This window comes from Neofelis nebulosa, chromosome 2 (genome assembly GCF_028018385.1).
Source record: "Neofelis nebulosa isolate mNeoNeb1 chromosome 2, mNeoNeb1.pri, whole genome shotgun sequence".
NCBI classification, from domain to species: domain Eukaryota; kingdom Metazoa; phylum Chordata; class Mammalia; order Carnivora; family Felidae; genus Neofelis; species Neofelis nebulosa.
In genome coordinates, this window is record NC_080783.1 from 23,167,367 (window position 1) to 23,194,641 (window position 27,275).

A 27,275-nucleotide genomic window follows, 5' to 3' on the forward strand; every position below is an offset into this window, starting at 1 on the left:
AGTGAAAGTCTGGAAGAGCCACTCAGCCAAATACCTACCATTGAAGAAAAGCAACGAGGAGTCACCCGGAATACCCTACCTGATATTATAAACTTCACATGCATTGCATATTCTCTGATTGCTTTAAAATTACTTGTAATTTCATTGAATGCAGTAAAGGAGTCTTAAATTTTTCTAATGTCTATAACACAGCCTAACACTTCAGTTATTTTATAAATATTTATTGATAATATTATATTGATATTATTGATAATATATTGATAATTGATAATACATTGACATACTGACGATATTGATAATATATTGATAATATTGAATACTTATACGCTTTAAAAAACACAAGATATTTTTTATAGTTGACTGATATCTTTTTTTATTTTCTTATCACATTTTAATCACTTTAAAGATTCGTGTAGGATAAGACGACAAATTTTTTTTTAAGACTGAACAAATTTTAGTTTGAATGTAGATGGAAGTGGGGAGGGCATTTTCTCCTTATGTATATGTTGACTTTTTCTTTATCATTCATGCAACCAAACTGTCATGTGTCAAGCACTCCCTACTTAGGATACAATGGTGTGTGTGTGTGTGTGTGTGTATGTGTGTGTGTGTGTGTGTGTAAGTGTGCACATGTACATTAAGATTGATTTCTAACAAATTTATTTGAAAATTAAGGTAGAAATAAGTACTCAATAATTGAAACATATATAAATTTCTACTTTATATAAACGATCATCCCAAAGATCATTGAAATACTTATTTCATAGAAATAAGTATTATTTCTATTATTCATAGAAACTTTGTAGAGTGTCGGCACATCCAGAATAAGAGTGCCACAGATACTGTTCAGAGATTCTTATTAGCACTTAGTAAAAGTGGCTCTTGATTTGTGATTTTTTATGTTAATTATGGTTCCAAGTTATTCAACTTTTTGATAAGGAGCTAATTAGATGTTTTTGGCAAGTAATGTCCAACTGAGGAGCAGTTGCAAGGCTAGGGACCTGACATCAACTAAAGGATTCTCAAGACTAATCCCAAGAGCTCAAAGATAAAATCAAGTTGTAAAAGAGAAGAATATATTTTAAACTCCTCCTTCTCTGATAAGTAGAGTCTATAAAATAGAATTTTTATTAAATAAATTATAATAACTAATAAATAAGTTTATTATCATTAAATAATTTATGTATAAATTAATATTAATTTATACATAAATTAAATAATCATAAGTATAATTTTTATTAAAAACCATATGGCATCAGGATAAGAGTATAGGACCCAGCTTCCACCAGCATCTTACCAAGGCAAATAACTTTTCCCTTTAAATCACTAAGCCAGTCCCAATAACCTATGAAATTTTAAAGCAAGATATTGGTTTTAGACACATCTACAAAGTATTGATCCATAAGAAATTTTAAATTACAACCAAGGGTTTTGATTATGATTCAAAGATATATCAATAGCCACTATAGAAATAATCAATGTCGGGGCGCCTGGGTGGCGCAGTCGGTTAAGCGTCCGACTTCAGCCAGGTCACGATCTCGCGGTCCGCGAGTTCGAGCCCCGCGTCAGGCTCTGGGCTGATGGCTCGGAGCCTGGAGCCTGTTTCCGATTCTGTGTCTGCCTCTCTCTCTGCCCCTCCCCCGTTCATGCTCTGTCTCTCTCTGTCCCAAAAATAAATAAAAAACGTTGAAAAAAAAATTTATAAAAAAAAAAAAAAAAAAGAAATAATCAATGTCTCCCTTATTTGCCATTATATTTCCACTACCTCAGCTTTAAAATTGGTATATAATTTTTGTCTTTCATGATGCAAGTAAGTTCTTGACATTGATGGGAAATTTAAAATATAAAAAAAAATTGGCATCAATTTGGAGCAATTTTGATCTATCAGTGTCTACTAGGCATCACTGGAAGACAGTATTTGGATATCAGGATCATGAAGAAAAGTCATCATCAGAATGTTTGAAGTCATTCTAAGTAGGGCTGAATCTATTGGGAATCAGTTTTTTAATTATAGTTTTTAAAAACACTCTGAATGATCAATACATTGAGATTAAAGAACATCCTACAAAAGAATGAATGGGTCAACCAGGAAATTAAAGAAGAAATTAAAAAATATATGGAAACAAATGAAAATGAAAACACAACAGTCCAAACCCTTTGGGATGCAGCAAAAGCAGTCCTAAGAGGAAAATACATTACAAGAAAGGTCCCAAATACACAACCTAACCTTATACCTAACGGAGCTTGAAGAGCAGCAGCAAAGAAAGCCCAAAGCCAGCAGAAGAAGAGAAATAATAAAGATTAAGGCAGAAATAAACAATATAGCATCCCAAAAAACAGAATAACAGATCAATGAATCTAAGAGTTGTTTTCAAAGAATAAACAGTCTAACCAGACTTCTCAAAATTAAAAGAGAGAGAACCCAATAGATAAAATCATGAAGGAAAGAGGAGATATCACAAACAACATCAATACAAAAATACAAACAATTATTCGAGAATACTATTAAAAATCATATGTCAACAAGCTGGACAATCTGGAAGAAATGGACAAATTCCCAGACACTCACACACTACCAAAACTCAAATGGGAAGAAATAGAAAATTTGAACAGACCCATAACCAGCAAAGAAATTGAATCAATTATCAAAAATCTCCCAACAAATAAGAGTCACATAGCTTCCCAGGGGAATTCTACCAGACATTTAAAGGACAGTCAATACATATTCTTCTCAAAGTGTTCCAAAAAATAGAAATGGAAGAAAAGATTCCAGACTCATTCTGTGAAGCCAACATTACCTTGATTTCCAAAGCAGACAAAGACCCCACTAAAAAGGAGAACTACAGGTCAATATCACCAATTAATATGGATGCAAAAATTCTCAACAAGATACTAGCAAATCTAATTCAACAGTACATTAAAAGAATTATTCACTATGATCAAGTGGGATTCATTCCTGGATGCAGGGCTGGTTCAATCTTTGCAAATCAATCAACATGATAAACCACATTAATAGAAGAAAGGATAAGAACCATACGATCCTGTCAATACATGCAGAAAAAGCATTTGACAAAATACAGCATCCTTTCTTAATACAAATGCCCAAGAAAGTCAGGATAGAAGGAACATACCTTAACATCACAAAAGCCATATATGAAAGGCCCACAGCTTATATCCTTAATGGAGAAAATCTCAGAGCTTTTCCCCGGAGATCAGGAACATGATGGGGATGTCCACTCTAACCACTGTTGTTTAACATAACGTTGGAAGTCCTAGCCTCACCAATCACAACAAAATGAAATAAAAGGCATCCAAATTGGCAAAGAAGAAGTAAGTTTCATTCTTAGCAGATGACATGATACTCTGCATGGAAATGCGAAAAGACTCCACCAAAAAGCAGCCAGAGCTGATAAAGGAATTCAGCAAAGTCACAGGATACAAAATCAATGTAAACAAATTGGTCTTATTTCTATACACCTATAATGAAACAACAGAAAGAGATATCAGGGATCGATTCCATTTACAAGAGCATCAAAAACCATAAAGTACCTAGAAATAAACCTAACCAAAGATGTAAAAGATATGTATGCTGAAAACTATAGAAAGTTTATGAAAGAAATTGAAGAAGACACAAAGAAATGGAAAAACATTCCATGCTCATGGATTGGAAGAATAAATATTGTTAAAATGTCAATACTACCCAAAGCAATCTACACATTCATTGTAATCCCAATCAAAATAGCACCAGCATTCATCACAGAGCTAGAACAAACAATCATAAAATTTGTATGGAACCACAAAAGGCCCCAAATAGCCAAAGTAATGTTGAAAAAGGAAACCAAAGCAGGAGGCATCACAATCCCAGACTTTAGCCTCTAGTACAAAGCTGCAATCATCAAGACAGTATAGTACTGGCACAAAAACAGACACATAGACGAATGGAACAGAATAGAGAACCCAGAAATGGACCCACAAATATATGGCCAACTAATCTTTGACAAAGCAGGAAAGAAAATCCAATGGAAAAAGATATTCTCTCTAGCAAATGATGCTGGAAGAACTGGACAGCAACATGCAGAAGAATGAAACTGGACCACTTTCTTACACTGCACACAAAAATAAATTCAAAATGGATGAAAGACCTAAGTGTGAGACAAAACCGTTAAAATCCTATAGAAGAAAACAAGCAGCAACCTCTTTGACCTCAGCCACAGCAACTTCTTATTTGACATGTCTCCAAAGGCTAAGGAAATAAAAGCAAAAATGAACTATTGGGACCTCATCAAGATAAAAAGCTTCTGCACAGCAAAGAAAACTATCTAAAATTAAAAGGCAACTGACAGAATGGGAGAAGGTATTTGCAAATGACATATCTGATAAAGGGAAGCTATTCCTGAAGCCAAGACTACACTGTATGTTAGCTGACTTGAAAATAAATAAATAAATAAATAAATAAATAAATAAATAAATAAATAAATTTGAATTTCAGGTTAAAAGTAAATTAACAAAAAAAATAAAAACACTCTGAATAATTAAAACATTAGAAAAAATATTATATTTTAGAATATACCACAATCATCTATTAGAATTCTCATCTAAGCCAAAGGTGATGAAGATTAAAATTAGACACTAGTGTTAAAATTTTAGTTATAGAAAATGAATTAGTCTTATAATCTACCATATAACATAGTACCTATAATTAAAAACACTGTATTGCATATTTAAAATTGTACTAAGAGGCTAGGTTTTATATTAAGAACTCTTATGACTACTACAAATATTAATAATAATAACAAAATCAGTAACAATAATAATAATAATAATAATAATAATAAAAGAAGACAGGAAAAAGCTTTTGGAGGTGATGAATATGTTTACGTCAGGTATTGATGATTGTATATACTTCTTCATGGGTGTATACTTATCACCAGACTCATCAAGTTGTATACATTAAATATGTATAGCTTTTTCTATGTCAATCATACCTCAATTATTTTTTGATTCCAGTATACTATTATATATTTATTAAATCTGCATAATATAGAAACATAAGATTAAGAATTACATATGATTATTCCAGATAAGCAAATTGTGCCTATTTGAGAATTAAAACATATCTTAAATTGTCACTATTTTATATAGAAATAGATCCAAATTGTATTATTAGGAGCCATGTTTTCTCATGCAGAGTATGCCAAACATTATTTAGCTGAATCTTTATATCTCAGGTGGGTTATGTTATTTATTCATTAATGTCCTATATTTGTCAGTCAGGAGACAAAACTTACACTTACCATTTTAACAGTAAGAATTTAATATATAAGATCGTTAACTATGTATAAAGTTGTTAACAGGGTAAATAAACGGAAAAAGAGCAGTGTTCCTCAGCTCAGAAAAGGGGCCCTGGTGAACTGGGAACACAGACCTCTGAGAAGGGGGTGCCTGTCTGCAGGAGCTAATGTTTTTGATGACAGCATGATGCAGCTGTTTCTTCAAGCACTGGAAAAACTGCCAACTGGATTTAGCTGCTGTGATAAGAACAAAGTGGTGTTGCTGAGGTGAGGTGTTGCTAGGGTGATGCAGACTAGAACTGCAAGTCCCTAAGAAGCCCAAAGGAAGGAGACAGGGAGCAGAAAGTTCCCTTTTACCCCCTCAACCTTGCACTTCCTATTGCCAAGCCTAACAGAGTCTACTAGCAAAGCAAAAATGTAATCTGCAAAGTTCCAGGTGCAGCATCACAAAAAACAGATATGGAAGCGTGAGTTTGGTGCTGAGAAAAAACAGCATAATTAATGGCACATGGCCTTAGAGGACAGTCAGCATACGCATAGGAAAGAGCGTATCCTTTCAACAAATCCTCCCAGAAAACCTGTTGACTTTTTGCAAGCACCTTATTTGCCCTCTCTTCTAAATATGTTACCTGTAATTCAAGAAAGGATGGAGAGAGTTTATTCAAAATACCTGTTTTACCCATAACCCTGAATTAATAGTGTCTACCTCTACAGTGAGTTAATTTTTCTCTTACAAAATAAAGTACAATGGCTCAGTGACAATTGTTTATGACAATTTCTAGGAGTCATTATCACTTCTATTTGGAATCTGGGCACTGTTTCAATAATTAAAGTGATCAGAAGTCTGATTGATAGTTTATAATTCCTTAGGTAGCTGAAGCAGCCAGGATATTTGATAGTAGCTCTTTGGATCCTATTTTTATACCTAATAGGATATAATAATCAGACATAAATGCAGGGATGATAGGTATTTGACACCATAAACATAATAGATTTGTCTATCTTGAATTTAGATAAAAATATTAAACTTCTATATCCATACAGGATTGTATAGGACTTTTTATACATCAAATCACATTAGTTTTTGCAATTTGTGAATTGACAAGAAGCATTTAATTTGGGAAAATATGTCAAAATTAAGCATAAAGCAAGTAATTATCTCTGTCATATTTATGTCTATTAAATTGCTGGTTTGATAATAAAGCAATCTTGTGAAGGGAGAACTAAAATTCTAACTCTTTAAAATAAGTGTTTCTCTTCTGCCTAAAACAAATGACCTTCCAATGAAACAATTCTAATCTTATTACATTGGCTTGATCTTTATACTTACATTTATAAAGGACTCGTTATATCAACAATGATTAATAGAGTTAGAAATGGATTTCACAGAGATTATTTAAGTAACTTTCTATAATTTCACCAACAAGTTTTTTTTTTTTTAATGTTTCCTGGTGGTAGCATTGAGAGAAGAGCATTATCCATGTATATTTACCAATGTAGAGGGTTAATAATGTTTAAAGTACTTCTTACCTATTAACATCCCAGATTTTACTAGTTGTATCCAATGAGGAAGAAGCCACAAAATCACCACAGGAGTGCCATGTGCAGGACCATACTGCATGGTTGTGTCCTTCAAAGGTCAAAATGCAATTGCCTTTAGACAGGTCCCATAATTTAACTGTAGTGTCACCACTTGAAGTAGCCAACTTGTTGCCACTATTTGCAAGAACATAAAGAAGTAATTTGTTAAAAAGTCAACTCATAATTAATTTTTATGAATGGTTATATGCTATGAGTAATGTGTGTGTGTGTTTGTGTGTTTGAGTTATTTCTGCTTAAAAGCATTAAAATGGCATACTAAATGCTTGAATTTTTTTATCTTATTTGAGTCCACATAATTTGATACTAGTATTTTTTAGTAATGCAGGGTGATGAGAAAAACTGTTGTTCTATACTCTATAGATTAACTCTTCTATATTCTTCTAGATTAATTCATGAAATAAGTTTTGTGTGTATGTGTGTGTTTGTTTTTTGTTTGTTTGTTTTTAGTGTATTCAGTGTATTAGGTTTCAGGCTATGTGTTAGGTTCTATGGATAATGTAACCTCAGAATGATGAAATTTTTAGACATAGGCTAAAATAATTTCAAAAACACAATACAAAACAATAAGTCAGCATTGCTTATGTTTAGATTAACTAAATGCTCCAAGAATACAATTTGGATGCTAAAGGAAGTCAATCAGGAATGATGAGATTTTGAGCTACATCTTGAGAGATGAAAAATTTTGAAATAAGTGGTTAAGGATGAACCATTGGATTTTCCATTTAGGTCATTAGTAGACGTTTGAAAAAGCAGTGACTTTAAAGCAGTAGACACAAATGCTAGTTTAAGAAATGAGCGGATGTCAATGATATAAGCAGAAACATCTATGATTTTTTTGGTAAAATATCAGTTGCAAGAAAATTTCAATTCCATCATTTCCTTCACACCCATCTGCATTGAATGCTCTATGTGTTTTCTTGGTAGCTTTTCTTCCCCTGAATATAATGAATTGCTTATCTGTACTCTTGTCCTGTGATTTTGATTGAGAACCGTTTCCTCTCTCTATGGCATCAAGCACTAGAACTGACCAATTGAAGTACCCAGAAAATGCTTCCAAAATGAATAAATATATGAATGAATGAATGAGTCTGTGCTATAAGAGAATAAGAAAAGGTACTCAGGATTTCCAAGAGACGGAATGGCAAGATCAAGATGAGTATTTGCTCACTTGCTCTTATTTTTTTATGCTGAGAGAAATACATTTTTAAGTGCAGGGAGGAAACAACCACTGGAGAGGGAGTGGGGAGAATTTAAAGGTGGGGAAGGAAAGGTAGGTACAGAGTGAAGAAGTTCTCATTAAAGTTATAAAAAGATATCTATTATTCTGATTAGCAGAATTAAAAAAAATTACTCTATGACAGGTAGTCCTTCACTAATGGACAGATATTTAAAACTGTCTTTTTCTTGGGTGCCTGGGTAGCTCAGTTGGTTGAGTGTCCGACTTTGGCTCAGGCACAATCTCACAGTTTGTGGGTTTGAGCCCTACATCGGGCTCTGTGCTGACAGCTCGGAGCATGGAGCCTTCTTTGGGTTCTGTGTTTCCCTCTCTGTCTCTCTCTCTCTGCCCCTTCCCTGCTCGCACTCTGTCTCGCTCTCCTTCAAAATAAATAAACATAAAAAAAATTTAAACTTTTTCTTTGCAGCTGTTGTTTATTTGTACATAGATTTAGGATTCAAAATTTTGCTTTTTAATATTAAAGACTGAAAAATACATTTGTTTAAAAATATACAAGAAGGAAAAAAAAAAAAAAAAAAAAAAAAAAAAAAAAAAAAAAAAATATACAAGAAGGGGTGCCTGGCTGGCTCAGCCTAGAGAATATGCAACACTTGATCTTGGGGTCGTGAGTTCAAGCCTCACACTGGGCTTAGAACTTACTTAAAAATATCCAAATAAAAATAACATAAAAAATAATTTAACCATGCCTCTTTTTCAAATCTGTCCTTCTGATGGGCTAGCATACTATTTTGGACATAAGTCTTGCTCTAGGATAACAATTACTATAAAGTATTTCTGCCTGTGACTGAAAACTCAGATAAGTTTTACATTCTTCTCTCTTGCTTTAAACTATGTGACAAAAGAAACAAAAATCACAATAGTAATAATTACAACTGGAATGAAGCAGTTGTAATCACCTTTACAAGTGCCATCATCTGATATTTAGGCTCCCAATTCACGAGTTTGAGACCCGTGTGGGCTCTGTGTTGACAGCTCAGAGCCTGGAGCCTGCTTCAGATTCTGTGTCTCTCTCGCTCTCTCTGCCCCTCCCCCACTTGCACTCTGTCTCTTTTTCTCTCAAAAATAAACAAAATATATTTTTAAAATATGGATAAGTCTTGCTCGATATAACTTAAAATGTTGTTTTGAAAATCAAATAAGAGAATTCTTACAATAGCACATTTTCAATTCTGGGTAATATTCAAACCTGATATTGTTTTTAAAGATTGTCTTGTGATCTCCAGTTAAGTTTTTATGTGGAATTTGTTACCCATATTTCCATAAATAGTGGAATGGAATCCAATTACTGCCTTTACTCCATAGTCTCAGATACCTGTGTCTATCTGCTCAAGAGGACTATTTGAATTTGTAAAAGGACTATCAGTCACAATATTCTCACTATAGAATATGTATGGATTATTTTATGTAGCAGAATAACACATAACCAAATTATATTGAAATATTTTCTCATAGTTTATATAGGTAAAAGATAAAAATTTTGGTTTCACTGAGCTCATAAAATGATTATTACAAGAAAAGCTCTAAATTTAGGATCTAGATTACTTGGAAAACATTAAGGTACATTTGATTTACATTTAATGTGCCCAGTTTGTGAGAGTCCCACAAACTTATAAGTAAAAGTTGAAACAAAAAGGGCTGAGAATGTTCTCATCAAAGTTATTCTAAACCCTTAGCCTTTGATACAGAGCTGCTGGCTGCATTTAGTTGGTGAGTGAGGCCACTGTGACAGAGTAAACAGAATGCCAGTCCACACAGAGAATGGTCTTTTTTGAAGTAAACAGCTCCCACGTCCAAGTGTTGTTCCCTTTGTTCCTATATGATACACCCTTCTTTTGTGTAGAAATCTAGAATCAGCAAAGAATCATAAATAAAGCGAATTCAGAAGACAGCATTATGTGCAGATATTATGGACTCTAGCAAAAGCATAGAGGCGACATTGAGTGTTCAGGAAAGACCAAGCCTTCCCTGCCTGGCTGTAAAACCACTGCCCTTACTGGGTTGGGTGTATTGCTTAGAGCTCCAGATACACCTTTGTCACTTGCTTCAGAAACTTCAATTGGCTTTTCAGCTTAGTCTTTCAACTTTTACACAGGAATGGCAAGATGCTGGCAAGTGGACTCTTTCGTGCCTGGTATACAGTATTTATAAGACATACTATTTATATTGGCATGCATGAATGATGCGCATATTAAGGAAATATTGGCATGCATGAATGATGTACATATTAAGGAAAGAGAGATTTCCATTGCACATAGATCTGTGTTAATAGAATGGAATAGCCTACATAATTCAGGGTTGTGTATATGAACAAGTTTATGTAGAAAAGACATCTTGGTACAGAGGACAGAAAAATATAGAATTATAAAACTACTAGCATGTTACTAATTCTTTTTATTTTGTTTTTTTAAAAAAATAAATGTTTTTATTTATTTTTGAGACAGAGAGAGACAGAGCATGAGCAGGGGAGAGGCAGAGAGAGAGGGAGACACAGAATCTGAAGCAGGCTCCAGGTTCTGAGCTGTCAGTACAGAGCCTGATACGGGGCTTGAACTCACAGACTGTGAGATCATGACCTGAGCTGAAGTCGGACACTCAACCTACTGAGCCACCCAGGCGCCCCTCTTTTTATTTTGTTTTATCCTTTGTATTTATGTTATTGTTTAGGTTGCAGATGCAGAAGTATAGAAATTGGTAGGTTAGTTTATGAAACTTTATGTGGAGATGATGAATAATGCTGTCATCCTGGAAATAAGATAGAGATGCCCAGGAATGCCTTTAAACTTTTAAGTATCAATTAATATCTTTGGGATTATTTTATTATTTAATTTTCTTATTGTATCCAACATACTTCTGAGTATTCTCTAGTTGTCATTTATATGCATGCATGCATACACACATGCCTATGACACATTACAATAGAATATTCTTGAAAAACATAACCAGGATAATTATAATATTTTGATATATATCCATAGGTACTAAAATATAGTTCTCATTCTTTTAAAAATTGTGTCTCTATGCATACCTTATGACTCTGACTGGAAAAAGTTGTTTTGAGAATATTAAATATAATCTTTTTCAGCTATCTAAAAACCTTTACATTTGACACTTTATTTTCCTTTCTTTCTTTTGACCCAATGTTCTAGAAGACACAGGAGATTCATTTATTCATTTCACAGTTACTCACGTGCTTCAGACAGTGTACTAGACAACTTAATCCATCATCTCTCTGTGCTTCTCAAACACACTTTCCTTTGACACTAAGATGTCATCTCCCATGGATATTCCCATGGCTCTCCATGACTTAAGTTGAAGACCTTTTCTTCAACTTCACCTTATCGTGGAGAGATTCTCTGACAATGCCAGTTAAAATACTGTATCACCCTAACTTTTTGTCTCTTGCTGTTACTCTTTATAGCACTTACTACCATTCATTAAACTATACATCACTTATTTATAGTCTCTCTCTCTCTGCCAGTGGGATGTAGCAGCTATGAAAGGAGGAAATTTTTTTTTAAAATTCACTCCTATATCTCTAATGCCTAGCTTCATACTTAGTACATAGGGAATCTCAATAAATAACTATTGAATTAATAAATTAATGCATGAAATACAATTATGAATATGACAAATTACCTAAAGTCCTATTCTAATGGATAATTTCTCAGGGCTTATAAATACAAAAAAAATAGGCAAATGGATCTTACATCCTATTATTGGATTTCTTGTTTGAATATTTATTTTTCAAAAGTAGCTTTGTTGCATGACATGCTAAATTATTTCTTTCTGAATTCTGCCTGAGTTACTATATATACATAATTTCAGATTGTGTTGGAGTATGTTATTATATAGGTTCAGGAAAATAGCACACCTCCCATTTACCTCATATCTTTTTTAGATAGATGCAGGACATAAATTCAGTGAATAAATAATTAGCTCACATAAAGTAAGTTGCAGAAACAATAGATCTTCTACCCCTAGTGAAGTCAAATTCATGGAGTATTTGGATTGCCACAATAGGGCATTTAATAAAGTCACGTTTGTATAACAATTTCCAAGCATTAGGTATGAATCATACCGCTGGCCTCCTAACTGCTCTGCCCTTGTCCATCTACAATCTTTTTTCAATACAGAAACCTACAGGATCCCATTTATGCTCCTCTTCTGTGAAAAACTGTGCAATGGTTTCTCATCTCCCAGAGTAAAAGCTAAAATCCTAAAATGAATATGACCCTCCATGACCCACCTACCACCCACCTAGTTACCACTTTGATTTTTCCTTCTACTACTCTTCCTCTCTCTCCTCCCGCTGCACAAAGCTTTTGCACATGCTGTTCTTCCTTCCAGGAATGTCCTTTCCCAGAAAACCAATGACTGGTTCTCTCTGTTTCTTCAGGCCTTTACAGCAAGACACATCAAGGAGACTTATCTGAACAGCAGTCTCACTTCTGACATTAAACTCCTTTCCTATTTTTTTTCCTATAGTACTATCACTGTTAACTCACTATACGTTTTACTGATTTCTCTTGTTTATTATCTACTCTCCCCAGGTCCTCAGTTTTGTGGGCCTCTGCTTCACCTAGTTCTTTACTGCTCAGTATATCCAGAGAGTGAATGCCTTGTGTTAGATTCCACACCCTGCCTGAATCTAGTTTTTAGAAAAATATATTATTTACTAACAGCCTCAATCCTACCATTTTGCAGAGTTTAAAATTACCATCTCTCTGGGCCTAAAAATGTGAAGACCCAGCTATTACCCCTCTTCTAAAAACGTTCCAGAAGATTCCTCATTTTCATTCAGACCAAGACTCAGTCCTCTTTCTCATAACACCAGAAGCAAGAGCTTGCCATTTCTTTTTTTTTTTTTTTTTTTAATTTTTTTTTTCCCAACGGTTTTTATTTATTTTTGGGACAGAGAGAGACAGACAGAACATGAACGGGGGAGGGGCAGAGAGAGGGAGACACAGAATCAGAAACAGGCTCCAGGCTCCGAGCCATCAGCCCAAAGCCTGACGCAGGGCTCAAACTCATGGACCGCGAGATCGTGACCTGGCTGAAGTCGGACGCTTAACCGACTGCGCCACCCAGGCGCCCCAAGAGCTTGCCATTTCTAAACTCCCTGTTTCTGGTCCTGTGTTCACATGGTCCATGGAACAGGGAAGCCACTCTTTATTGAGAATGATATTTTTGCCATGTGAAGCAGGCCTTCTCTACATTCAAACTTGGCCTGCACATCACTGAGTCTGCATACACACTGAAGAAATTTCTACAACCCAACTTGTTTTCTAGTGCTTGGGTCTCCCCAACTAGTTCTATGCTATAATTAATTATTGAGTTTTTAAAGCTCATTAACTTATTTAGTTCCTCCTGAGTGTCCACTGTTTACCAGAGATGCAAAAGATATGAAAGATGAGAAGTACATATTCCTCAAATTATTTACATTTTTTTCTTTAAAAAATTATTAATGTTTTATTTTTGAGAGAGAGAGAGACAGAGTGTGAGTGGGGCAAGGGCAGAGGGTGAGGGAGACACAGATCAGAAGCAGGCTCCAGGCTCTGAGCTGTGAGCCCAGAGTCTGATGTGGGGCTCAAACTTGTGAACTACAAATTCATGACCTGAGCTGAAATCAGATGCTTAACCGACTGAGTCACCCAGGCACCCCCATCAATATTTTAATAGATGACATACAGGATATAATGATAGGACAGGAAGGATATAATACGTTTTCTAGTCTTGGATGATGGTCAAGAGGCTTTAAAAAGTGAATACACCTGAACAAAATCTTTATGTATAAGAAAGTGTTCACAACGTGAAAGTAGGAAAGGAAAAAGGCTGAGTGCTCAGCATGTGGCAACTGTGGCATAATCAGAGATTTTTAAGTATTTTGCATTCAAGAAGAAAAGAGTAATGGAAAAATTAATCTATATAGATAAACAACAGTCAAATAATAAAAGACCTTTCCTGCAGTCCTAAAGTATACATATCTATACACTTTATATGGCTATGAGGAGAGATTAAAGGGTTTTAAAAGGAGTTAGAAAAGTAGTCAGATATTAATTTTAGGATGTTAACACTGGGAATATAACAAAGACCAGATTTTTTAAGGAAGAGCAGAAAATACATTGGAGAATTGACAGTAATTTGTATTATAGGCTTGCACTTCATTACTGGATTTAGTTATTTTGAGATCTATGCTTTGTATAATCACAGTCATTCCCAGGTTTTGGTAAAGGATTCTCAAGTGAAGTGTCAGTCTCACACCTATCTGTTCCACTTAGCTGAAGAATTTTTTCCAAGTCTAAGGTGGTACTGAGAGGGGGCATGCCATTTTTCAGCAGAAAGCTCTGCTCTAATGAGACTGCTTCTTTACTTTGTTTTAATCTCTGATCTAATTTAGTCCTGGACTGCAGATTTTTTCACTATACTCATTTCAGGCTTTCAGGAGTACATGGTAGCCCAAATATGTGTGTGTGACGCTGAGTTCAAGTCTTAGGAGGACTGATTTGACAAAATATTTAAGGTCAACAGAGGCAGGATGCATATTTCATCACCTGAAGCCAATGTACTGCCTGAAAGCCTTACAATGGATTGGAACAAGATATTTCTAGGGTTCCAGAAGAAACATTGCCTCTGTTTCTGGTATAAAATAAGATGTTTTCCATAATTGGAAATATTATAATGACAATTAGGATACATTTAAAACAAGCTTATAAAGTGAATTCATGTATCACAGAATTCTAGAATCTCAAGGCTGGGAGAGCACTCAAATCCATGTAATCTAATCACACTTCCCTTGTTTAATTATTTCTACTGATATTCTGTCATTTTAATGCCCAGCCTCTATTTAAAACTTATAATAACAGGAAATGCAGTTCTTTGGGTTTTAAGTAGCTCTGTTATACAGTGTTCCTTTTATTGAGTTTATTTTCTTCTATAAAAAAAAAATTCTCATTAAAGTCAATTATAATCCTCAGCATCATTCCAAATTCAAATAATCTCTCTTTCACTCCCTAGCCTTAGAGTAGAGGAGGAAATCTATCGTGTTCTAGAAATGACACTCCATTCATCTCCTTTCTTTCTTTATCACCCAAATATTATTTTCCATGCTACTTCCACTTTAGAGGTACACAGATATCTTAGTAGCTGTACATCTACTCTGCTTAAGCTGCCCCTCTATGGTAGTTTCTTTTTTTTTTTAGCGTTTATTTTTTTCTGAGAGAGAGCACAACCAGAGGAGGGGCAGAGAGAATGGGAGACGGAAGATCTGAAACAGGCTCCGCACTGCCAGTGCAGAGTGTGATGCGGGGCTCGAGCTCATGAACAACAAGATCATGGCTTGAGCAGAAGTTGGGCACTTAGCCGACTGGGCCACCCAGGCAGCCCTCTGTGCATCCACTCTAACTTGAGTCATGAACGGTCTATTTCTATTGAATAAGGCATATGTTTGCATTATTCAAATCCAATCTTGTATTCTGTCTCTTCAAATGTTGGTAATAAATATAAGATTATCTGTACTTCCTGGAAACACATTGAAATGTGAAATTATGGTATGTAATTTCCATTCTCTGAGGCATGGGAGATTCTTTCTTATCCTTTCACTAATTACTTTTCATGTTTCATTTTCAAATTATTATTTTTCTTTCCACAACAGATCTATTTTTTTTTTATAATGACCAGCCTCAAATTCAGATTGAAATTCTCTTGATAAGATCAGTCTGTTTCATGACAAACAAAGCTGTTTCCAATATTCTCAGCTATACTGTATTTCTGTCTGGGAATCTAACTGAGCACTTCATTTATGAATCCACTTTTCAGAATTCCAAACTTCATTAATTTAAATCATGTTTAAAGCCAGCTGTTCACCTGTCCTGCCCTCCATCCCTGCTAGTGTAGACAAGAGAAAGAAGTAATGGTAACAACACACATCTCCCCAAGACCTCTGATTTCCTGTGGTTTCATGATACTAAAATATTTTACTGGTCTTTCTAGCAGAGTTATCTCTGTTCCACCATAAAATCAGTGGAGTGGATAGGGAAACAACAGATATGATCTCAGCAGATTTTCCAGAAAATTTCTAATAAACTCTAGAAAATTGCACAAATTTCACCTGAATTTTCCATGTCTTCATAGATTAGATCTCCTTCACCAGTTCTGTAGTGTTCATCAAGGAATCAATAAACATCAGAGTAGGTGTCAGTTTACCTTCTAACTGTGTGAATTCTACATCTCAAGCCTTAAAAGTTTAAGTAAGTAAGATCCTTTAAGGGTACTAAATTCAGTACTCAGTAATAGCTCCTAATTGTTCTGAATAAGGCAAATTATAGTATTAACAGAAGTTAGAACTCTTGTTTCAATCGCATCTTTGCCATTTAAAAGCCTTGTTGTTTGTGAAACAGTCATAGTATTCTCAAACTTAGCATTCTTGTCTGTAAAAGGAAGAAATGACACCTTTTTACCTGACTCTCTAGTGTGGATCAAACTAAGAACATTTGCTAAAGTATAACCCACAAAGCAATTATGAACACCAAGAAGTAAAGTTTGTGGATCTCCATACCATAGGTTCCGAGGAGCTGTCATTTGCATGGAGCACACAACTTTAAAAAAATGAGAAAAAAAAAGTAACTTAGGGGTAAGAAATGCATTGTTTTTCAGAAGGATGATAGCTCTCGTTGCCATCTTCCAGGAAGTCATCCCTTCCTTTAAGAAAGGATGGGATTTTCTAAGCAGAATAAATGTGAACCCCTACAGTGTAACCACTCCATGTAAGGACTAAATCACTGGCTATAGAATAGTTAGCTATAGCAGAAGCTGGAATAAGAAATTAGATGTATATCATTTGAAGATAGGGATTTGCCCTATGTGCAATAACCTCAGTATCTGGCAGTGACCCACTAGAGCAATGCACAGCATGACACTTGGAGAGTGAAATCTCTAGAAAATAAAACAGTATGATGCTGAATGCTTGAGGAGATGCATGTGGATGTGGGAACAAAAATAAGGGGAATTCACATCTTTAAAGATATTTAAAAGATCTTCTTAAAGATGGTCAAAGTCATAGGTATAAAATGATTGGGTGTGGAGAAACTGATGAGAAAATTTTAAATACTATTGTGAGATTCAGAGTAAAGACTGCAGAAACACAGTGGGTATAGGGAACAGCACAACTACCAAATAGTACCAGTTTATTGTTACTATGCACTTACTGAGAGGATAATGATGTTAAAATTTGGCTGCAAAGCATAGTCAAATATGTAACAGTGTTAACTTACTATTCATTTTACTAAATTATGTTTAATTATATTATCTTTAATCACTTAAAAAATACCAACTAGGGGATTCTAAACAAGTTTCATCTAGAGTAGAAGAATATGAATTTGAGTGACCTCTACTGATGAACTGCATGCTGGGCTTGTGTCAGTTTGGGTCAGATAATCTCAGAATTGTTTTACCTACAGATCTGTCTACCTGGATAAATGACCGTCATCTCCAAATACAACAATGACAAAGGCACTTTGGAAGCTGTAAAATATTACTTAAATATTATACTCATCTCTGGCTAATGAGTATTGACACATAGCAAACACAAATGACAATTTTCTTCATTTTAGTCCCATAAATATATTTTTAAAATTTACTTATGTTGGTACTATTTGAAACTCTTAAGGGTGGCCCATTAATAGCATAAATATGCATAAGTAAAATTATGTTATTTGCTTTTTAATTTATATTCTATATATATATAATTATAGTTTAAAAGATAAAAAATAAGCTAGAAAGAAAAATATCAGCAATCTAAAAATTAATGATGTGTCCAAATTTAGAAATACTCTGAAGAAAACAAAGCTTAAGAACACACTATACACCCAAAAATGAAATATTAATGTATAAATCTAACAAAATATGTACAAGATCTATATGAGGACAAACTATAAAATTCTGAGAATGAAGTTAAAGAACTAAATAAATGAAAAGATATTCCACGTTCATAGATAGGATGACTCAATATTATCAAGATGTCAATTTTTCCCAGCTTATCTAAAGACTTAATGCAAGCTCAATCAATATCCCAGCAAATTATTTTGTGCATATTGACAAGCTTATTTTGAAGGTTATGTATATGGAGAAGTAAAAGTCCCAGAAGAGCCAACCCAAATTCAAAGCGACATATGTATCCCAATGATTATAGTTATGTTATCTAAAATAGCCAAATTATGGTAACAGCTCAAGTGTCTACTGACTGATGAATGGATCAAGATTATATATATATGCATGTATATATACATGTATATGCATGTACACACACACAATGGAATATTTCTCAGCCATAAAAAATAACAAAATCTTGCCATATGAATGACATGAATGGAGCTAGAGTATTGTGCTAAGTGAAAGAAGTCAGAGAAAGAGAAATACCCTATGATTTCACTCATATATGGAATTTAAGAAACAAAACAAATGAGCATACGGAGAAAAAGAGAGACAGACAAATCAAGAAATAGACTCTTAACTATAGAGAAAAAACTGATGATGGTTACCAGAGGAGAGAGGGGTGGGGGTTAAATATGTGATGGTGATTAAGGAGTGTACTTGTAAGACCACTGGGTGTTATATGCAAGTGTTGAATCACTATCTTGTTCCTGAAACTAATATTACACTGTATTTTAACTAACTGGAATATAAATAAAAACTTCAAAACATCAGAAAAAAATACTTAAGCATAAAAAAAAAACCCTACAATATTGAAAAAGAAGAACACCATTGGAGGACTGACACCACCTGACTTCACGACTTACACTAAAACTATTATAATCAAGACTTATGGTTATTGGTGAAAGAATAAACAAATAGATCAATAGAATAGAATAGAGAGCTCAGAACTAAACTCCTATAAATATAGCCAACTGATCTTTGACAAAATAGCAATGACAACATGATGGAGCAGAGATAGTTTCTTCAACAAATGATGCTGGAACTGGACATCCAAATACCAAAAAAAAAAAAAAAATGAATGTAGACACAGATCTTACACTGTCACAAAGGTAACTCAAAATGTATTATAGTTCTAAATGTAAAGTACAAAACTGTAAAACTCCTAGAAGATAACATAGGAGAAAATCTGGATGACCTTGGGTATGGTGACTTTTTAGATACATTGCCAAATGCATGATCCATGAAAGGAATATAAAATGAGCTAGATTTCATTAAAATTAAAATTTTTTGCCCTGCAAAAGATAATGTCAAGAGAAGCCACAGACTGGGGAAAAAAATTTGCAAAAGACACATGTGATTAAGTACTGCTTTTCAAAATATAGAACACCTAAAAAAAGAATACCTAAACCTCAACAATAAGAAAACAATTTGGTTTAAAAAATGGGCCAAAGACCTTAACAGATACTTCACCAAAGAAGATATATAGATATCTAATAAGCATACGAAAAGATGTCCTGTATCTTATGTTATCAGGGAAATGCAAATTAAAACAATAGTGAGATACCACACACCTAATTAAAATGGCCAAAATCTGGAACAATGATGATGCCAACTCCTGTCAGGGATGTGAGCAACAGGACCTCTCATACTTTGCTGGTAGAATGCAAAATGGTATAGCCACTCCACTTTGGAAGACAACACTTTCTTGCAAAACTAAACATACTCTTACTATACCATCCAGCAATTGCACTCTGTGGTATTTATCAGGAGTTGAAAATGTATGTACACATGAATGGTTATACCAGCTTTATTCAAAATTGTAAAAACATGGAAGCAACCAAAATATCCTTTAGTAGTGAATGGACAAATAAACTTTGTACATCCACATAATGGACTATTATTCAGTGCTGAGGAGAAATGACCCATTCAACCATGGAAAGACATAGAGGAAACTTAAAAGTATATTACTAGTGAAAAAAAACAGTCTGAAAAGGCTACATACTATATGATTCCAACTATATGACATTCTGGAAATGACAAACTATTGAGAAGTAAAAACATCAGGCTCCTAGAGGTTGGGGTTGGGGAGAGATGAATAGACAGAGCACAGATGTTAAGGGCAATAAAAATACTCTGTATGATATACAATTGTGGATATATGCCATTAAACTTTCATCCAAACTCAAAGAACATACAAGAGTTTACCCTAAGGTAAACCTTAGACTTTGGGTGATTATGATGTATCAGTTTAGGTTAATCCTTGGTAAAAAAAAAAAAAAAAAAAAAAAAGTATTATTCTAATAAGTGATGTTGCTAATGGGGCAAGAGGTATAAGATAAATCTCTGCACCTCCTTCTCAGTTTTGTTGTAAACTTAAAATTGCTGTAAAAATAAAATACACTAGAAAATGGGAAGAAATGCAATTGATTATCAATAAAATTGTATGTATGAGGGAAGACTTTCTAAGCTCTACATTCATGGGGAAAAAAACACTCCATTCTTCTCAAAAATGTTGACAGAGACTAGAAGCTCCAAGTTCAATATACCAATATTTAACTAAGGGTAAAACAAAAAAAAATACCAATACTTCATAACAAGAGAAATATATTTGAATTATGTTTATTCAAATCGAAAGTAATTCCAAAAGCAAATTAACAAACAGGTAATTAACAAGCAAGAAAATGCAATTCATCTACACACACAGAATAATGGTCAAGAAAATAACTGAAGAAATAGGAGTAGAACCATCTTTTCTGTCTACCAAAATAACAAATAAAAGTCATTTTAATTAATTAGTTAATTAATGAATTAACTAATTAATTAATTTTAGAAAGAGAGGACAAGCAGGGGAGAGGAGCAGAGAGAGAGAGAGAGAGAGAGAGAGAGAGAGAGAGAGAGAATCTTAAGCAGGCTCCATGCTCAGTGTGGAGCCCAACACAAGGCTCGATCCCACCACCCCGGTAGCATGACCTGAGCCAAAATCAAGATTCAGACACTCAACTGAATGAGCCACCCAGGTGCCCTGCAAGTCATTTCAAATTACTGCTTTTTATCATTAAATTGTTGATACTTTTTGATGATATTAGAAGTTGGAGAAAGAACAGTGGAAATACGTTTGATTCCATTACCTGGTGTGAAACTTCTCAATTGTGTAACAGACCATTTACTAATAACTAATTATGTTTTTGTAGCTGATGCACATTTGCCCACTTTTCCAATCCTGAACAACACTTTCTTGGTGCAAACAAATAATTGAAAGTCTTTGAGAAATACTGAAAGAAAAGTATCATTCACTAATACGACCTTTTGGATTTAACATGATAGCTTTTCTATTTGATTTCACATTTCTACATTAAAGGTTTTCCCTCACTCAACCCATGGGTATTGAAAAATGCCATTGAAATCATTGGCTTAGAAAAATTCTGAAAAATCACTAAACTTGCCAATGTCTATAAGGCTCAAATTTGCTTAAATGGCTTGAAGGATGCTAGTTTCATGACTGACATTGTTCTACTGAAATTAAATTCAAATTATACAATTTTCATGAAGATAATTACAAAGCAAATTCTTTAATGTTATCAGTGTATACATGTCACAATTATTCTATCTGCATATTTTACCTATCACACTATAAAATTATTCCTTGACAATTTCTTTTTTCAAATAACAGTAGAGAATTTTTAATATTCATATATTCAGATGATATGAAACACTTCACAAACATATAGTATGGTATGTGAGTATACAGTCTAAATATTTCACAGATGAGAAGCTTCCCATGGAAAGGTTTCTATGTGAGTATTTTTCTCAAATTTATCAGATTTCAGATACGTAGGTGTTAATGTTAAAAAAAAAGTGTATTTCATGAGACAACATTTTGTTCTTAGCACTGTTGTTTTCCTTATCTTGAAAGATACTTAGTTTGGGGAAAAATATCTATTTTGTTGCTCAAAGAAATATCATGACCATAAGCCCAAGTTTGCCTTGCATAGTTTAATAATTATTATATGTCTGAATAACTCTTCTGAGGTTTTCTCAGAGTGGTAAATTGTGCAGAATAAATAGTTAACATGAGAGTTTAGATATCTTTAAGATGATAGATTTTATACTGAGAAGGTAATTTAAGTTGTTGCTTTACACATAATTTAAAATGTTTTATCTGTAGAGGCTATTTTAATTAATATTTGGGACACAAATGGTTTATCTTTACACAGTTCAATTTATTGATATTGCAATCAAACTGCAAAATTTTTCAACAATTGGAAATACTGCTTATGAAATTGATAATGCAAAGATAATTAAGGTGCAGTCTTCTTTAAACCTGTAACTATTCTTCTTAAGTATTTAATGGTGCTTTAAAATTAGTTAAGAATGTAAAGAAAAAATGTTAAGGAATAAATACAGTATATCATCAGAGGTCATTCATAAAAGCAGTTTTTCAACACTATGAAGTCGATTTGATTTTGTGATGCACATTCAAGAATGTATTAGCATTTTCCCTTTATAGAAGTGAGGGAAAAAGTGTGTTTTCCTCCAAATCTGATTTTATAATCTAGTCTAGTGAGCATCTCACTAGAATCTCTAGGAATGAGTAGTCCCTACCTTCAGCAATTCTCTCTCTCTTTTGCCTTTCAATCATAGCTTTCCTTTAAATTCAATTTATTTCATTTTAGATCATATGGTTTATAAATTTTTTAAAGCTATCTTAAAATGTCTGCCTGAAGTGAACTATTTCCCTAATATAGAATTCAGAGCAAGCTTTCTCTTTTCATAACATAGAAAATATACCGATAATTGGTCATATATATATGTATATATGCATACATTTATACATGCATTCACATACTTATTATTTAATTTATATGTGAATATATATGAACTAATAATAGAGTAAAATAATTGTAAAATATGTACTATATGCAATATATAGTCTATAATATGCATTAAATATTTATTTGTTTAAAGAACTAGCTACTAATATCAAGACAATTCTCTTGTATTGCCAGTCATCAAAGAATAGTTTCAATTGAGCACCGTTTTTCACACCTAATTTGTAATCTAATTTTTTTATTATGACAAATCACTTACACAACTTCTCTCAAAAGCATGTAGGAGTGGCCAAGCGGAGGATATATATCTGAAAGCTCTAACATATAACTGAGGGACAAATTAACAATGCAATAACAAATACAATTCCTAAAACAAAAGAATAAAATATTTCCATTAATGTCTCCCAAATAAATATATAATAGCAATATTAGAATTTGAATAACTGCAATGAAGACCTCTAAATACATCGGAAAGAATTTTATTTATTTTTTTTAACATTTATTTATTTTTGAGACAGGGAGAGACAGAGCATGAACGGGGAGGGTCAGAGAGAGAGGGAGACACAGAATCTGAAACAGGCTCCAGGCTCTGAGCTGTCAGCACAGAGCCGCACGTGGGGCTCGAACTCATGAACCGTGAGATCATGACCTGAGCCGAAGTCGGACGCTCAACCGACTGAGCCACCCAGGCGCCCCATGGAAAGAATTTTAAACAGTATTCTCAGTAGGAGAGCTTTGACAGAAAATGAAAACACTGTTAAATAACTCCCATGGAAAAAATCAGGAAATATCCTGAGTTTCCTTAGTGGAAAAGGTTATGAACAGAAACACAATACCTATGGTGTGGCATACAGAAGCACATGATCATCTTCTCAAGGAATCTGGCATTTCACATAACTTAAAATGACTAGAAAAACTCTATGTTTCACTTGTGTTTCAGAGAAGCATACCTTAGGATAGGGCAAAGAGTGGTATCAATTAACCAGAAGTCTATATAGACAGAAAAATGAAAAGTTAAAAATTGAAAAGGTAATGGGTGATTGAAAGGTTAAATATTTCAACCTCAGAGTCATGTTAATTCTGACACACACAGCTTGTGGTGCCTATTGAAAGGAAGTATGCCAAAGTGAGAGCCTGATAGGCTACTCCTGAAGTACAAAATAGAGCTGTTTGACAAGCTGAGTGGTAAATCCTCACATTCTTGCCGAATTTTAAAAATCTGAAATGGAAGCCAAGTTGTGGCTATGATATTGTTGGTGACCATGAAATTAGATGCAAAGGTTTGGGTTGTTTTAATATCTATGATATGTGGCTGCAATAATCACTACTATGCAAAGGTTCCTATCACAAGCCATCTCTTCTAGAAGCAGCATGATACACTGAAAGATTCTTACTTTTGGCTCCACTATTTCCACGAAGAACACTTATCTTCTGCTAACATACACTCTCTCCAAACAAATGATAATGCTCTTGCTATGCCTCTTTTATTTACACTCTTTTACATTAATCATTATCCAGGCAATCACTTTCCCAAATGTCCATCAGCAGTATAATAGAAGATGATTCGAACTAATTGATTTCTTTAAATTAAAAGCCTTAAATTTTACTCCAAAATGACTTACAGAAGGATTTCTTTTGTTCATACATCAGGAGATTTCATGGAAGTTCTCAAATATGAGACTAACTGCAGTAGGAACTTTTCAAACCTTGAAAAATATATCTGAATATTAAATTTTTCTAAAAGAAAAATAAGTTATTTATATGATCCTTTAAATGAAGAGAGCCACTTCACAATGGGTCCTTCAAAGTGCAGGGTTTTATAAAGGCTATCAATAAATTTCACAAATATTAAAGAACACCTTTACAGTGCTAGCCTCGCTAGCTTGCTAGCCACTAAAGGTTTAATATAAAAAAGATACCAATTGTCCTTTGTCTCAAGAATGTCACAATATAAAGAAGAAACTAAGACTCTACTAGGTAATTGAAACCTATCACTTGAGAATATTGGGTCCCATTCAGAAATTATCAGGTTCTTAGTCCATGAGAACAATAATATATGTAATTTGCTGTCAACGTATTACAAGTTCTTAGCAGAAAATTTAGAGTTACAGATAAGAAAATAAACGTCTATGCAAAGCATCCACAATCCTTGTACCTTCAAGATAAGCAGTGTGTTTAGTTATATTTTTCCAGAATTATTTTTCTGAGACAACTAAAGCAGACAACTAAAAAATACAACATAAAAAAGCCTAAGCTCAAAAACATGTAACTTCTTTAATCAAAATGATATAATCTCATTATAAAAGGAAATTAAAAATAAAAAAATACAAAGAACATATGAAAAAAGATAAAGTAAAATTTAATAATACACACAAAAATTCTACCATCCAGGAATACCTACAGTCGGTATTTCCCCAAATTAATTTTAGACTTCTCTCTACATGTTGCAGCTAGAGTGTCTAGCTTTGTTAAGAGTATTATGGCAATGTTGATTTCTTAGTTCTGAGTTCTGTTAATTGCATCATGGTTAGGCATGGCGATAACATTTGTTAGAGTAAGTCAGATGAATACTATCCGGGAACTCTACACTAAATTTACAATTCCTCTGGAGGTCTAAAATTCTATTAAAATTTAAAAGTTTTTCAAAATATAAAAATATTACATGTCACTTTCTGCCAACTCCCAGCCTTGAAGCTCATAAAAATTAAACTTGTTAAACTTCTAGTCCTCACCAGATGTTGATACCTGTAATATTCTTTCCAAGTTTTAGACGATAAGAGCAACCTATTGTCCACACTTTAAATTTTAAACAGATTCATTGATCTTCACTAGTTCTTTAGTAGCACCTTATTTCTTGTAATGCTTATTGATTCATTTTTCTTTTGGTTAGATAATTTTCATTGCCAAGTATCTTTTTTCAAGAAGGGTTTAGAGTCCTATGACTTCAAGTTCTACTATGTTTAAGAAGATTGATTTACTCCTATAATAGTCTTGCTTGTTTTTCCTCAGAAGTTTGCTGGCACTTCTACAGTATTTCCGGGCAATGAGTATGACACATAGTCCTCTGTCACTGCACCTTCATTCATTTGTAGGGAGGATATCATTCTCATGTTTTTTGCTGCTGCTGCTGCTGCTGTGATAGATATTTGTTTTATCCAACCAGGCCAGGCTCATGGATTCTGTACTTTCTGAGGTCTTTAATGTTTGGGAATAATTTACAATGTTTGAGTAGACATAATGTACATGGATCATAGTGTTCTCTCCTTCAACACCATGTGGTTGTTGTTTGATTATTCTGGTATTGATGGCTGCTGTGGAAAAGTCTGAAATCACTTTTTTTTTTTTTGCTTTGGTAATTTTTCTACCTGCTTGTTAAGGATTACTTTATTTATACTTGAAGCTCAATAATATTGAAGGATTACTTTATTTATAATTGAAGTTCAATAATTAACAAGACTATATCTTGGTATCAGTGTATTCTAAAACAATCTACCATGTTGTTGTGTAGTTTTAGCTTTTCATTTCAGGGAAATATTTTTTATATCTATAAACAATGCTTTCTGTTTCATGTCAAGGAAACCAATTATTCTTACACTGGACACTTGTTTATGCTATCCAAATATATTATCTTTTCCCCACTTTTTCCAATTATTTTCTTATTTTCTATGCAGTTATAATGATTATCACAATCTTTCTTGGAACGTATGTATTTTTACTCATCTCTCTCTTGAAAAATTAAAATTTATTTCTAGTTCTATAAGTATAAATTGTTTTTATATTGTGGGAGTAAATTTTCCTTAACTCTCTTGCCTGTTTCTGTTTATCCACTTGTCTTTCCTTTCAATCTAGAGTCTAAGAGCCAGCAATTTTATATTTGGCACTTTTATGCCACTAAAATCTGTGTGTGTATATGTATGTATGTGTGTGTATGGAGAGCAACTTAAATGGATCATGTAAATATTTGTTTGAAGGGGTAGAGAGCTGAGATGTCATGGAAAATGCTCTTTTCTGATATGTATTTTTTAAATTTATATATTTATTTTGAGAAATAGAGAGCACAAAAGAGGAAGGGCAGGGAGAGAGGGAGAGAGAGAAGCAGGCTCTGTGCTGTCATCATGGAGCCTAATGCAGAGCTCAAACTCAGGAACCATGAGATCATGACTGCTGAAATCAAGAGTCTGACTCTTAACCAACTGAGCTACCCAGGTACCCCTCTTTTTTCTGATTTTTTAAAAAATATTTCTTATAAGCATTTATGTTCTTTAATGTAGAGTCTTGTTTTTCCCTAAAGATAGCATGACTTGGACCATTCCTACCAATTCATATGGGCCCTGAAAGATGAGATGGCTCTAGTTTGTTCCTCCAACACTGAAAAAGAAAACCTAT

General features: G+C 33.7%; 1 protein-coding gene across 2 annotated transcripts in view; it reads right to left on the bottom strand.

The window, feature by feature from the left end:
- Window positions 1-27,275, bottom strand: part of SPAG16 (sperm associated antigen 16) — a 1,005,541-nt gene that overhangs the window by 458,272 nt on the left and 519,994 nt on the right. For both annotated transcript variants that reach the window (XM_058706052.1, XM_058706047.1), the window contains one exon: window positions 6,822-7,007. In XM_058706052.1, the coding sequence (XP_058562035.1) occupies window positions 6,822-7,007 (186 nt within the window). The remainder of the gene's footprint in view (window positions 1-6,821; window positions 7,008-27,275) is intronic.